The sequence below is a fragment of the Apteryx rowi genome, unplaced genomic scaffold (assembly GCF_003343035.1).
Source record: "Apteryx rowi isolate R43461 unplaced genomic scaffold, aptRow1 scaffold_657, whole genome shotgun sequence".
Classification (NCBI taxonomy): domain Eukaryota; kingdom Metazoa; phylum Chordata; class Aves; order Apterygiformes; family Apterygidae; genus Apteryx; species Apteryx rowi.
The window spans coordinates 177,258-192,432 of NW_020450935.1; the positions used below are offsets into that span (position 1 = coordinate 177,258).

General features: G+C 38.9%; 1 protein-coding gene across 9 annotated transcripts in view; it reads left to right on the forward strand.

Moving 5' to 3' along the window:
* DIP2B (disco interacting protein 2 homolog B) overlaps positions 1 to 15,175 on the forward strand; it is a 71,861-nt gene that overhangs the window by 34,579 nt on the left and 22,107 nt on the right. For 6 of the 9 annotated variants that reach the window (XR_003256511.1, XR_003256512.1, XM_026084943.1 and 3 more), the window contains exons 3-12: positions 4,093 to 4,233; positions 5,094 to 5,219; positions 6,991 to 7,203; positions 9,596 to 9,739; positions 10,537 to 10,656; positions 11,281 to 11,478; positions 11,734 to 11,825; positions 12,364 to 12,474; positions 13,989 to 14,112; positions 14,657 to 14,766. Coding sequence is in view for 7 of the 9 variants with exons in the window: in XM_026084943.1 (XP_025940728.1) it covers positions 4,093 to 4,233; positions 5,094 to 5,219; positions 6,991 to 7,203; positions 9,596 to 9,739; positions 10,537 to 10,656; positions 11,281 to 11,478; positions 11,734 to 11,825; positions 12,364 to 12,474; positions 13,989 to 14,112; positions 14,657 to 14,766 (1,379 nt within the window). In the remaining 2 variants the exon portion in view is untranslated. Of the gene's footprint in view, positions 1 to 4,072; positions 4,234 to 5,093; positions 5,220 to 6,990; positions 7,204 to 9,595; positions 9,740 to 10,536; positions 10,657 to 11,280; positions 11,479 to 11,733; positions 11,826 to 12,363; positions 12,475 to 13,988; positions 14,113 to 14,656; positions 14,767 to 15,175 lie in introns of all 9 variants that reach the window. The other 3 variants (XM_026084944.1, XM_026084949.1, XM_026084948.1) reach the window with 3 other exon arrangements.

The window sequence follows — 15,175 nt, forward strand, 5'->3', positions numbered from 1 at the left end:
CTTATTTGAATGTTGAGTTGATAAGGCATGTTTTGTTGTTTTTCTGCTTCATGTTATTCATGGATATCGTGAGGTGGGAATATTACGGATTCTGTTATTTTAGTGCATAATTCCTTTGAAATCATGGCACTTTGGAAATGAAGCATTTCTTCACTTCCGGAGTAGGCTGTCATTTATTTCCTGTCTCAAAAAAGTTTAATCCTTCCTGCCATCCTGTGTGGTGTGGACGACCGGTAAATTCAGTTGGCAGAACTCTTCTGTAAAGTTTGTTTTACTAGTTTTTGTTTTTTTTTTCTTTGTCTTTCAGCACTTCATTGTTTCAAATGGGAGCTAATGAGGAACAGTAACCAGTGATAAAACAGCTTTGTCTAAACCTGTAAATCATGTACACGTGCTCCAGCTTACAGTGTTGTTTAGACTGTTTCGCTCATTTACAAGATCTGACTTGCAGCTACCACAAATGGGGAATTATCTTCTTCCTTATTAAGTCTAAGGGATATCACACTTGCAAATAAAGCTTAACACCTGACTCTAGGAAATCAATTTCTCCATCTTTGAAATCTTTTCCCGGACTAAATCGGTGGAATACCTGAATTCTCCCTTAATGTCTTCCGTAGGGCAGAACTGAGATGCATCCTGCTAATACCTCCTGCAAAAGTCTTTGAAATCTTGCATGTCTAGTGTGTTCTCAGGCTCCTCAACCCTGGAAGATAGCAATAATCACACTAAACCTTATGCAGGCATGCCTGCTACTGAGAGAGCTGCCCCTGTGTTCTGTTCAGACTAACTTGCAAAACTCAGTTGCTTGCATTTATTTTTGACATGATTTTTACAGACATGCAGCTTGAAAAATCATGTCGTTATAAGGAATAGCCAGTCCAACATTAACACTTCTGTTCAATTTTGTATGCAAAGCAGCAGAAAAACAGGTTTGCCTGCTGCTTTTTTCCTGTCAGATGAATGCAACACTCTGTCCTTGTTATTAATGTAAGCATTTGTTTGTTGATCATACATGATGTTTTTAGTGATTCTTTTAATCTGAAAATCTTTGTATTTAAAAAAAACCAAAAAACTCTCCCTTCAACAAACTGCAGGGATCACAAAACCGTCAATTCTGTTAAAAACTAATGGCAATTAAAAATCCATAGCGTCCTATAACAGCAAATGTAGCATCATGTCTTTTTCTTGTCTCTGTAGATTCAGATCCTGACAGCAGAAACTGGAGCTATAGTGGGATTATTCTAAGGGGAATGCTAACTGAAGTCACCTAGCACCTGCCGGGCTTAGCTCGCTTGTGTTGTTTTGTTTAACCATTTATGATTTACTGTTGTATTTTTCCCTGATCTGTGCTTGTATGCTTTGTTAGGCTACCGTAACGCATTATTATGTCATAACAAAATACTTAAAGAGCTTACTCTTGGCATGTCGTGTCATCTAGAGATGCATTCAATCCCTTTGTAAACGAAATGTCATGCTTACCTTGTGATGCTCTGTAGAACAGATGAGGCGCTTTTGCAAGACTTATGAGAAAGAATGTAATATGAATTTAATAATTCATTTAAAATTGTTAAAACTGCTGCTGACATCTAGTGGGTACTTGAAGTCACAAATAGCTGAATATTCAGAAAGCATTAAGCTTTTCTTATCAGTCTGTGAAGCTGTCTTGTCTTTGGGTCAAAATAAAGCTCTCTAGTTTATGAGAAAGACAAATATAGTCCAGTTTGGGCTAAAAAATGCAGTTCTCCACTCTGCTATTTGTGTCCTAGATGAGTTCACTTTGGCATCCAAGGAAGATACTTGATTGCATTTGAATAGTGTAGTCTGGGCTTAAGTAAACTTAATATGCTTGATGCTATGCAAAGTATAGAGAGTCTGTTTTTAACGAATTATAGTTTAGGATCTGGCAATATCCCCATTATTTAATATATCCTGTTCTAGAACTTAAAAAAAAATATTCTGCTTGTATCAAATCTCCATGTATGATGTTACAAAGGTGCTAGACTACACAGTTGTTATAGATATCACTCAAATTTGCTCCAGCATCTCAGAAGGGGATGTGCACTGATTCTTTTGGATGTGGGCAAACTGAGGTTTGGAATTAAAAATCTTGCTCCTCAGTCCAGGTTCTCTGATTACCAGGTCATGTGCCTAAACCACACAAGTCTTGCTTCTGCTTTCTCAGTCTATTTATTGTGCTGCTGACATTTTTGTGCAGATGATGGTTATGTTTTGATAATGGAAAACAAAACTCTGCATTATGATATTTTACTCCCCTCGCCTCCAAAATAGCAGTGAAAACAGGAAACAGTTGTTTTTCGGATCTCTTCTCTTGGTTTGAGAATTTCTGGCTAGCAGATATGTTCTTTTTAATTAGAAATAAAGGTTTTAATATTTTGCATGATAGTTTAAAGAGCTGTTAATGTATAAGTTCAGTAGCTTGCCTCCGTTGAATGTTGCTATGGCAAACTGGCCTACCCAAAATTTGAGTAAGAGGTGAAAAGTTTTGAAAAGGTTCCCAGACCAAATAGTAATGTTAAGGGATGGAAAAGAACTTCTTGCAGGAGCAGGTTGTCCCCATATTCTTGAATTTTTCCTCTGAAAGATATAATACTGGTAACAAAACTTTGGGCTAAATATATAGCTAATTTGCTATGACATTCAATTAATATTCTGCTCTTTAGGATGTTGGAAGCTATAGGGCATGTTTGAAGATTTCTGCAACTAGTTTGGTGTGATTTGCTGGTACTGTAAGTTCTCTGAGCTTGAGGCACTTGCCTTAAGTTGTTTGCCTAAAACCACACACTAAGAAAGTAGTATGACTGGAATTGGAATTTAGGATTTGTGGTTTCCTCTTAATTTCTCTAATTCTTTGGTAGTTTGTGAGAATTCATAAGAGGTGCATTTTTAGATGATACAATTGCCCTTCTTTTTGCATGACTTCAGGTGACAGTCTGAAGGCAATTACAGCTATGTGACCTTTGGTTGTAGTTCTTAGAAGTTCCCACTGAAGCACAGATTAATTTTAGAATTGCAGTTCCAGTAGCAGCCATTCCTGATGATATGTGCCTTGGTGAATTATGTAAAATGATAATTTCTTATCAGATTATCTATTTAGCTCCCTGTATTCATGGGAAAAGCAAACCTTTTCAGGATGGTAATGCCTCGACACGCACTGGAAGTAGCCAGAACCTGGAGAAGTAGAGCTCTGTTAGGTTTCATTATTAATGTGAACAGCAAAGGCTCTTGCCATCGGTGATATTGTTGGTTTTACTGTCGATAATTCACACTGATCAGTCAGGTTTCATGAATGTTGAGTAATGAACCTGGCTTCTCTGCTCCCTCCTCCCCCCACCATGGGTTTGCTCTTTCCCACAACTCAAACTTAACTTTGGATAATGATTTATTGCATCAGTTAAACCCCTTTACTGCACTGTGTCTGCAGCAGTGGTGTCTAAGAGGAGGCTGGTATAAATGAGTATGATTTCTAAAAGCAATTTGCTTATGTGATTTGACCACAAGTTAAACTGCTAATTCTGATCTGTCTTAATGCAATGATGAGTGTATTCCCATTGGAAACATGGCGAAATAGGGAGCAAACCATACAGATACTGAATCACAAAATGTTGATGTTCATTGTGGATGGCTCGAAGTCTTTGGATCTGCAGACTTTGCCTGCTTTTTCTACTGATTTAATCTATTAAGATTTATCTGAATCTTACTACCTTTTGTATTTTGTAACAGGTTCTTTATCTCTCTTTTTTTACTGATGGGCTACTTAAATTATGTGAAAATGTGTATCATGTCACCTGTTCCAGGTTTGTTATAAATTCTCTTTTATGTCATTTGCTTAACCCATTAAAACAGGAAAGAAAAAGGGAGAGGGAAGGGAACACTTAAGAATAAGGTTGAAGAAGGGACATGTATGCCCCTAAGTGATTAGGGTATAATTGGACAGATGTATTAATGTGCTAGTCAAATTTGCTTCACTACAGAAAATGTGAAATCCTGTAATTATATAGTAAAACAAAGAAGTATGCTCAAAAAAGGCTATTTTTCTTTTCTGCCCTCAAAGAGTTGTGGACTGTTTTCCAGGGGTTGATCCAGCATTACAGAAGGAAACCAGAACTCAGATGCCCGTTCCATCTGCAACTCCAGCCTCAGCATCGTCATCATCCTCATCCAAATTTCACCGAGCTCGCTCAGGGGGAGCCAGAGATGAACGCTATCGATCTGGTAAGGGTAGGGCAAGAGTTCACTGGGATTCTTGTTGAAGAGGAAGTGTGTACAATTTCCTTTCAAGGAGTCGAGCTGGTGATTCATCCAGTGATGGAAGGTCCTACCTTGATGGTTCTGTATAAAGAAACATCAGACTTGCAGGCTGCRGCTGCTGAGGCAAAAAGTGCTAAGTAGAAAAAGCAAATAACTCTTTGCCTTCTTGATTTTCTAGCTTGAATGCAGCTATTCAGGGCAAGTTCTTCACGCAGTTGAAAGTCTATTTTAACCACCTCTGTAGGTAATCAGATTCAGAGAAGTGACAGGTAACAATTTTTTCCTGGAACTGGTGATTGCTGAGCATATCTGCTGTAGGAGCCAGAGAAGGAGCTGGCTTTTTGTATCTATGTTTTAAGCACTTCTGAAGAGCAGCAAAAATGGCTGACTAGTGCCCTGCTGATTTCCTTCTCCACTTAAGGGAAGGAGAGGAAGAAGGCACCTGTTTATTGTTTCAATCTGGTTTTGTTCTTCACTTTGAAGAACAAACAACTTTCAGGTTGAAATATTTCTCTCCATGGGGGCAAGTAAAATAGATAAAATATACCTGCTCCAATGACACTGCTATCACACCAACATTTCATAAAGCATTAGAAGGGCTTCATTTTCTGATTTTCTGGAAAGACCTCAGGAAAAAACACATGAATCTGATTACGCCATGTAGATTAGCTTTCCCACTTATCCATAGTAGTTGGTTAATATGTTGTTTTGTCATCAGCTGTGATCTGTCTCCTCCTTTAAAGAGTTCTTCATGTTTGCTGGGGGAAGGAAGCCTCCCCTCTTAGCTTGTTTCGCAGTGAGGTACTGTAACTTCCATTTTGCAGATATCCACACAGAAGCAGTTCAAGCAGCGCTGGCAAAACACAAAGAACAGAAGATGGCTCTGCCCATGCCAACGAAAAGACGGTCTACGTTTGTTCAGTCTCCAGCTGATGCCTGCACTCCCCCAGGTTAGGTTCTTACGGTGTGCTTGTCTGTGTGGATGTTAAGGTATGCATTACTAACAGTTTCCAAATCAAGAAGCTGCAATTGTCAAAATATTCAGTATCTTCTGCACATATGTAGGTTGTCTGTAATTCCTGTAGCTCTCTTGCTACGTTTGAGCAGCTGCTTGTTTTCATGGAGCTGCTGTTACGGCTGCGGAAGTGAATCCTCTTCTGGGAACTCTTAAAGAATTAATTGGCAAGAACTGAGCAGGCCTTCTGGACTGAGACTTCTTTTGCTTCCCTCACACGTATCTTAGTTACATAATTCATTTTTCCTTTCTGGTAAGGTTAGTACTCAACATACAGCAAAAGGTATCAGTTCTCCAGAGTTCAAGGATTTGCAGTGATGCATGTTTCTGGGCAAGGACCATGGAGAGGGTCCTGTGGGAGTCCATGATTTGTGTAAGACTTCTAATTTCTAGCACCTCTTGTGTAATAGCTGTTTTGCCTCAGTGGCAGAATAGCTGAGATAATGTGGTGTCTGTTATGATGCATATTCATCAGATATTAACAAAAACTTCCATTTTCAAGCAGCTACGCACACAGGTTGAAGATGAATATTATAAATTTCAGCAGTGACTTTTGTGTTGGCTCCCATTGTATGGGAGCATCGTGGTCATTTGGATTGACAAAGTTACCTGAAGAGATTAAAAACCCTCCTCATCATCATGAATTCATCATATCTCTGTATGAAACCTCTCTGTTAGGCCACTTCACTTGTGACTCTTCTTTTACTCCTTTTTTTTAATTCATTTTTCCTGTTACCTTTTCGTTCCTATTGGGGTCTCATGCCTGTTCCCAGTTTCTGCTTGGGACTCAGCTTTGTACTAACTTGTCCAGGACTACAGCGTGTTCTGAGCTGTGGGTGCTACGCAAACAAAGATTAGCATTAAAACTTCCAGTTCAACTTGCAGTATGACTGGAATTAGTCCCCTTTTCCAAATGGTGGCTGTATTTTGCTTTAGCAAGTAGGTAGAATATGATTTAATAGTTTGATTTATAATTTAAGGGACGCTATTGAAGACCAGAATATAGGCAGCCAGTCTTAAGAATACTTAAATTTTAGGCCAGAGTCTAATTGAATGTTTATATGTAGCACTGTACAACTTAAGATATCAAATAATGAATGCTTTCTTCACGATAAAGAAATAATTAGTTCATAGCTTTAGGACAGAGGAGATATCTGTTCTCTTGTAAGTGCAAGATGCAGTTCCTTGTTGTGTTTTTTTCTTGTTTTTTTTGTTTCTGCAGTTGAAAGGGACCCATTTAGAATAGCATACAAAAGCATTTTCTACATGTGGCCTTGACACATTTATTTCCCAGTGCCTGCGTTCTACTTTGTTTCTGTAAATTTTCAGTTTTGAGAATGATACTTACCCCTCACTTTCCATTTCAGAATTATCAGTGTTAGGCAATAGAGTGTCTGATTTTTATAGAATATGAATGAAACAGTGATGAGTGAAAAGGCAATAAACTAAGACAGGATATTTGTCTAATGTGTTGAATCTTTTGTATGCTTTAAACAGAGGAAAAAAACAGGAGTAAATATATTCATATTGGAGATGTTTGCTGCTTTAACTTCTGTTTTGGCCTGCATAACCATGTTTGACAGTCTGTGAAAAAAGATTTTCATATTACAAGCCTTTGCCATTGATACGTGAATTGCAAAGAGAGCATGTTCAGTGCAATGTGCCTTTCCATAAGGAGCTAGATTTTCTTTTCTGCTTCCACACAGACACGTCTTCCGCATCCGAGGATGAGGGGTCGCTAAGGCGCCAAGCTGCTCTTTCTGCTGCATTGCATCAGAGCTTACAGAATGCTGAGTCTTGGATCAACCGATCTATTCAGGGGTCATCCACATCTTCATCAGCATCTTCTACACTATCCCATGGAGAAGGCAAAGGGACCAGTGGGTCACTAGCTGATGTATTTGCCAATACTCGAATAGGTAGGAGCTGGGTATGAACAGAAAAACTGCTTCAAGTTCAGATTGTATTAATAAAGCTGGAGTTGTCCATTGTGTAAGGGAAATTTGGAATGAGAGTTCAGTTAGTGTTGGTGGAACTGCTTGGATTCATTGGAGTTACGCCACCACTGGTGTGGGTTTTTTGTTATTTTATTTTTTTCTTCCCTTAAGGATTGAAGAATATTGAGTTGGTTGAAAAAGGGGACGTGGGGAGCAGGAGCTTGCTGAAGTAGAAAAGACTCCTTAGTGTGATTACAGTATTGACAAATTCAGTAGGCAGAACTTTTCCTGTATACAGTATTGCTTATGTCTACAGCTATTTGAAGCTACTGTGTGCACAAAGCTACCGTATGCAAGTAGCATTTGGCATCTGTGTCCTGATTAATATCACAGGGGTGTCTTTGCCTATTCAATGGGGAAAAGCTGTGTTCTAACACTGTCTTTTTGCTATAAGCCCTAATGGTTTATTGTTTTAGTGTTATTTTAAAAAAAAAAAAGAGAGACAGCCGAATATATGAATAACTGAGCATGTCGTTTAGGAAGTAAACATAGCAGAGAATAAAGATTTAACACAGATCTTCCATGAGTAGTCTGGGAAATAATCAGGGCATCCGGGTATTGAGAAGAGGGAGCAAAAAACTACAGATCTGGATACCCCAGGCTCAGTTTTTTGAGGCTCTAAGTTGCTCCTTGCTGCTGATGCTTCTGTATGAAATGGCAAAGTTTGTTTTGCTTTGTGTATGTTTGTCTTTTTTATCTGCTATTAAGGATATTACCGCATCTTAGAAGATGTCTGTATTTGTGCGCTCTCTGCTTTTGCTTAACTGGTTTGGGGCAAGCAGTACATAGAAGCACTGGGGTTTTTAATCGCTTCACTTAATTCTTTTTGGTTTTTTGTTTGTTTCTTTCTTTGCTGAGATTCAAGTTGTTTTCTGAAATGGAAAACTTGGGAAATTGTCCATAAAGTATAGTCAATATAACTAATGTATCTTTGAAGCAGAGAGGCTCTTCTTAATTGGAGAATACAGAAAGCCACAGTACCTTTTGTAATGAGTTAAGGTAGTCTAGCTGTTTACGTACAGAATAACTGCTATGTAATATAATTAGTATTTTATGCAAAGTAGAAGTGTTACATTTTCATCACAATTATATTTGCCATGTACATATTTATCCTATGTTAACACCTAATTTACATGAATAGAAACACTAACATATGCAATTTTATACATCTCTTTGGAGAGAGCAATAGAAAGTCCTGCAAATGTTGTATAAAATCTGTCCTTCCTAGTGAGCTTAGAAGTTCTATATATGAGAAATATTCCTTGCCACCGTATCTCCAAAAGGTATAAAGAAATGGAATTTTTCCCTCTAGAAAGAAGGACTCAAAGAATAAACCACACAAACCTTTCTTTAGGAATTGTTCAGTATCTGACTTTCTTCAAGACTTTCTCTGTGCAAGCCAACATGTGGTTTCAAAGTTCTTGGGCTTTTTTCTTCAGAAGCAACGGTTGCTGCTTCTGTTAAACTGGAATAGAATATTCTTGCCCTGTCAGATGATTGAACCTACTGTGTTGTATAAAGAAATCCTATGCAAGCAAAAATTGCATATTTAAGGTGAGGCTAATGAGAGAATTACTGAAGTATGCAGAGTTACTTACAGTTTTGAAGCATTACAAGCTCATCTGAAAAGCAGGACTTCTGGCAGAACGGTGTTTTGCAACTTGAGGCTGTCAGAGCTGACAGGTTTAAGAACTGTCTCATTTTATAGGTTAGATTTTATTATTTAACTGCTGGATAGACTCATACTGTTTAGTCACTGAACTGAAAGAAATTTCAACCCAACATGATTCTTTTATCTGCTTTAGTCAATAGCCTCCTGCTCTTTTAGATTTAGAAAGTTCTTTAGAGGAAAAGGTTAAATATTATAATTCCAGCAAGAGAGATTACTGCATAGGTGATATAGGTTTTTTGTTCTGGGGTTTTGAATATTCCAGAGCTTATTTTGATCTCAACTGACTTTTTTTTTTTCTTTCTTTCCTTAAGAGTACTGAATGCCAAGAGATTTAGCTTTATTTGAAGGTTAAAGACCAAGAATAGGAATTTTGTCAGTATTTTGCTGAATTACTTTCCTGACATGGACAAAACCACTCATCTGTGCCTTCATTTTCTGTTTTCCAAAATGGATGATGTACACACCTCCTAGGGCTACTTAGAATTTAGGAAGTGGCTTGTGTAGCATTGATAAGAGCCCCCATAAGAATCTGACCCACTAAATTGTTAAGGTTGCTGGTAATGGGTAACAGACACTTCACTTGTGCTATGTGATAACGAAAGGTACATGTTAATCGTCATCTCAATTTTCTCCCTTTTTTAGAAAATTTCTCAGTTCCCCCAGATGTCACAGCAACTACCTCCTCTTCCTCAGCACGGCCAGCAGCGATCGACCTTCCTCCTTCAGGGATTGTGAAAGGCATGCACAAGGGATCTAATCGGTCTAGTCTCATGGATACTGCTGATGGTACGGAACCTTTCGGAGTACCCAGAAATTAGAATGGTGTCTAAGGAGGGACTTGACTTGGGGGATCAAATCCTGTAACTTAAATCTAGCCCATTTAAGCACTTCATAAATTTGAAATGGTTACGGCATTAGCATTAACACTTTTCCATGCTACAAAAATTACCTACTGTGAACTGAGTTGGAGAAGATCATGGAGAGATAATAGGCTTTTCTCTTCTGCTTACTGCTTTTTTTAGGAATAATTAAAAATGCATAGGTAGGCTAATTGGTTTTAAAAGCCTTTTTCCTGGAATCCCCAAAAGGAAAGGTAAGATGAAAGAAAATGTGTAATTCTTAATTATAGTTAAGCTCCCGTGCAGCTGATAATACTGACTCTAAGCTGTTTGGCATAAACCTTTGTGCAGAAGGGTAGCATTAATACTTCTGCTTCTTACTGTGTCCTCCCTCTGCTGGCAGTCTTGCACTGCAGTTGATCAATATTTCAAGCAGGCGCAGATCTGTAGGCCATGTTTTACAGCAAGTGTGGTTTGTCAAAGACAGATGGAAATTAGGCTTTGGAATGGAGGGAATACTTTAAAAAGGACTTTATATTATTAGCTTTTTCTGACCACTGAGTTAATACAGAACTGACGTAATATCTACTAATGTCAGCCTGCATTGGCACAACCTTTAGTGTTGTAAACCCTTAGCTGAATGAGTGGGCACACCAAGAGAAGTATCCTCCAGCGGAAGGAGGTAAGACATAAATGTCAGTAGAGATGATGAGTACTTTTATTAGCCAAAATCTTTCCCTCCAGGTGTTCCTGTGAGTAGTAGAGTCTCCACGAAAATTCAGCAGTTGCTTAACACCTTGAAAAGACCTAAAAGGCCACCCCTGAAAGAATTTTTTGTGGATGATTTTGAAGAAATTGTGGAAGGTAATTAGCACCAAGTAATATTTTTATTAATCATTTGTTATAAGCACGCAGACCTGCACAGTACTATATTTAATTATGCCATTGTTTCTGAAGCTGACTCTGATTCCCTATTTGCAGCTAGTGATAGCATTCCTGAATAGTCTGTGGCCAGCAATCTCTGGTATAAAAATAGTGTTTGAAGTAATTCACTTGACTGCAGAGCTTTGTGTGGCCTCTTCAGTGCTAAACTTCTTACAATAACTGAAACTTATTAACAAAAATATTTAAATAGATTTTTTTTTTTTTAATGTTCATTTTCTTAGGCTACTTTAAAGTCCCAAGGGAATTGTCTTTACTGGTAGTTTCATTACAACCTTACTTAGTAAGGTTCTTTTCTCTTTTCTCCAATTCCGTGTTATCCTCCTTGATACTGTATTGAAATCAGTAGCACATTAGGAGAAGACTATATTCATGGTGATGGTTTGTTTTCTGCAGGGCTCTGTAGAGAGCAAAATGTGATAGAGATTGTTAAACGTACAGGCTATTTGGAAAAGCTTTTTTTTTTTTCCAGTGTGTCTTTTCAGCTTAAGTGTCTAGCAGTAAATGAGCTAAGATGAACTGGGAACATGATCAAATTTTCTTCAGTTCCACAGCCTGACCCAAATCAGCCCAAGCCGGAGGGACGCCAGATGACACCTGTGAAAGGAGAACCCCTGGGAGTTGTTTGCAACTGGCCTCCTGCCTTAGAAGCAGCACTGCAGCGCTGGGGAACCACACAGGCTAAATGCCCCTGTCTGACAGCACTGGATGTTACAGGAAAACCAGTTTATACCCTCACGTATGGTGAGCCGAGCACTGGCTTTTGTCGTTAAACTCTTCTGAAAGGGTAGCAGAGGATAGAACATAGTTGTTGTACAGGACTTTTCCTAGCGTGGTTGCAAATACATTCCTGGGTTGAGAGGGGTTTGTAGATGAAGCAGTGTAACTGAAACACAGGAGGTGACAGTAGATGGATAAAGCAGTCAGGAATTGAAATATTGTTCTCTTGTATGTTGGGTTGATTTAGAGTTGTGCAAGTCTCTCCTCTTTGTGTTCTAGGCAAACTGTGGAGCAGAAGTCTCAAGCTGGCCTACACACTGCTTAATAAACTGGGGACCAAAAATGAACCTGTGTTAAAACCTGGAGATAGGGTAATGAGTTTTGAACTGTCTGGTTCTCCCTCTGAAGTTATTTAAAATAAAAAAAAAGGGGGGGGGGAGGCAGAGCACTGTAACTTACCACAGGCACTAAAATCTGCTTCTTTTAATAGTGAGACTCTTATCCCAGAAACAGGCTACTTGGGAAAGATATCTTTGTGATTTTTCAATCTGCTGATTCCTCTGTAAGCAAATTCTTGGTTCTGGACTTTGAGATAAATCTAAGGAAGAGCGTAGCAGCTCTGAGAGAAATACAGAGTTTTAGATCTCTGTGCGTGGGGGCGGGGGGTGGTGGTGGTGCATCTGCATGTGTGTGTATACATGTACACAGGGAATACTGACATAGTCCCTGCATGAGGAACGTGTGCGTGTACCAGATCGGTGTGAGAAGGAGTGCTTGAAGATGCCCTGTGAAAAATGCTGGGGCGGAGTGTGAAATCATGTGAAGTTTTCTGACTTGTAGTCGCTACAGATCTGAACTTTGCAATTTTGCTTTGTATTTCACCTAACAAAATCTTTTTGTGAATTGTAGGTAGCCCTTGTTTATCCCAACAATGACCCAGTCATGTTTATGGTGGCGTTTTATGGCTGTCTTCTAGCAGAAGTCATACCAGTGCCTATAGAGGTACCTCTTACCAGAAAGGTAACGTTGATGGAACTTAGAGGAGTGATAGGCTGATGTGGGATGAAAACCAAGTCAGACCATCAACCTCTGATAGTGTTTCACAGCATCCAGCTGCTGCCTCAATGATTCTGTGTCAACACAAGGTGCAAGACCTATGTGAACCTGCAATAGGAGTTCAAAAATGGAAAAAAAATAGATATATAGACCAGATAGCCATGCTAAGCAGCTGGAAATGATTGATTCACCTTAAACGCTATAGTCTTGTCTCTGTTATTGCAAATAGTTTATAAGAGTACAGATAACGCTGTGAATCTGCCCTCTGCTCCGTGTGAAGGGGATCTCATTTCCAACAGTGCTAAGCATCTGTAGGTCTTTTGGCTTTGCTGGAGACTGAAGGTACTAAGCATTTCTGAAAACTACCAGGCACCACCTCTTGTAAAATCTCTGCTCAAAATAGTATTTTCTTTAGCCTTACCATATTTTTTACGATTTTGCCATATTATTGCCATTTCAAGAACTGTCTAAAACTGTAAAATTTCATAAGAGGAAACAAAGTAACAGTAGAATGGCAAGCATATGGCAAGAGAGGTGGTAGTGAAATGGTAAGCTAGTCTGGTAATATTATGGGAGTCACAGAACTTTTTTTTCATTTGTCCTCAACATGACAACTGCTATAGCAACCAAATATAAAATTTAAAGCTTCTCACATTATTTGTCCGATCAGGTTTCTTGGTAAGCTACCTCATTTCAGTGTTTTTATCATTGTGCAATAGAAATTAGTTACTGAGGAAACAGGGACCTTGTTATTTCAGTGTAATTATACATTTTCCCTTTTTATGCCTCGTTATTTCTCTCTGAGGCATCTGTGCTTCTGTTAATGAAAATAAATGGTGTATACTCAATGCCTGAATGCTGGGCATGCATCTAAGCGAGAGCCTGCTTTCTGTGAATTTCATGTCCAGTTCCTTTTAGTCTTGCCAGTGTAATATTTGCTTGGGGTATGAAGGGTTCCCTTTGAGAATCACCTGATTTCTCTGCAGTCTGTCCCCAGTTATGTAATCTTTTCGTTGTTGAACTGCAGAATGAATTGAAAAGAGCAGACATGGTATGCAGAAGATTAAGTAGCCATTTTTCTTTTTATAATGGCATATCATTTTCTTATGGACTTTGATTGGCTCATAGCGTGTCTCCATTTTCACCCAGCGTGCCTTTGTGTTGGCCATGACATCTTCCAAAATGTATTACTGTAGAAGCTTAGGAATTGTTGTATTCATTCCTGCCAGACAGTGGTTGTCATTTGAGTTTCAAACCAATGCCAGGCATTGGGGGTGGGAGGAAAAGGGCAAACCAACAGAAAGAGTGTTTGTGAGGGGTTTGGGGTGGTTTTGTGTTTTTGTTTTCCCTACTGTGATCCATAATGTTACCATCCAGTTACCAGACCATTACCAAACCTTAGAATTTGGTAAGGGGAAAGTTGGCTATCATTTTGAAACAGAAATGATTTCCCCCCCCCTCCCCTTCTCTTCCCTCAGGATGCTGGCGGTCAGCAGATTGGTTTTCTGCTGGGCAGCTGTGGCATTGCTTTGGCCCTCACCACTGAAGTTTGTCTGAAAGGGCTTCCAAAAACCCAAAACGGAGAAATCGTGCAGTTTAAAGGTTAGATCAGTTATATACTCACTTTTGATTGTACTTCTGACAACTACTTTCAGACAGTTCAGCTATAGAAGTCTGAGTGCATTTTTTGGGGCCTTTTTTGGCAAAATGAACAAGTTTCCTGGTAACATTGCTTACAATTGTGGGTTTTATGCATATGGTATAGATTGATCCATATCTCTGACAGAACTACTTTGTTGCTTTGGAAGTCATGATGAAGCCATCTTACAAATCAGGGTTGTCCTCAGATTCCTTCAGTGGCATTTGGCAGGTTCAGAAGCAGTTTTATTAATGATACAACAAGCTATATTTAGAAATACTGCAGGGATCTTTCCTGAGTAGAGGAAGTGCCATGTTGCCCACTGAACTCCCTGATGAGAAATGAGATGAGCCTTCTGGCTAGTAGCTTGACTTGGATTGGTATGCGTGCTTGCATAACTGAACTTGGACGAATGATTGCTGCTTTTTTTTTTTTCTTTCTTTCTTTTGTACTTTTGCAGAATATCAATTCCTCACTAAATAAACTCCACTTTAATTTTGGCTCTAGGTTGGCCCAGACTCAAATGGGTTGTGACAGATTCAAAATATCTCTCCAAATCTCCTAAGGACTGGCAGCCCAACATCTCAGCTGCGGGAACTGAGCCAGCATATATCGAGGTAAGTAGTGAATGGGAAATGAGAAGTAGCTTCTGTGAGTTGAATTTAATGTTCTAGTCATCGGAGAGAGAATACTTTCACCTCAACACCTTAGACTTCCCAGTTTCTAGCCACTGCAACAACAGCCTTTCATTGTGTACAACCTGCTGTGAAGTTTGTTTTGTGTATCTTTGTGGCCTTGTAGTAGTAATAAAACAAGTACAAATACATTAAATTGGTATCTTTATCTCATATCTCTTTGGAGTTATCTGAATATGTTTGTTACTTGAAAAACTATCTTTTCTATAGTGAACCTTGCTGATACATTGCTACAAGCAAGTACTTTTTTTGAATACATCTCAGCAGTTTAAGTGGAACAAAACTTGATTTCAGCGTGGATCCAGTGCTTTAATTTCCTTTATATGTGGGA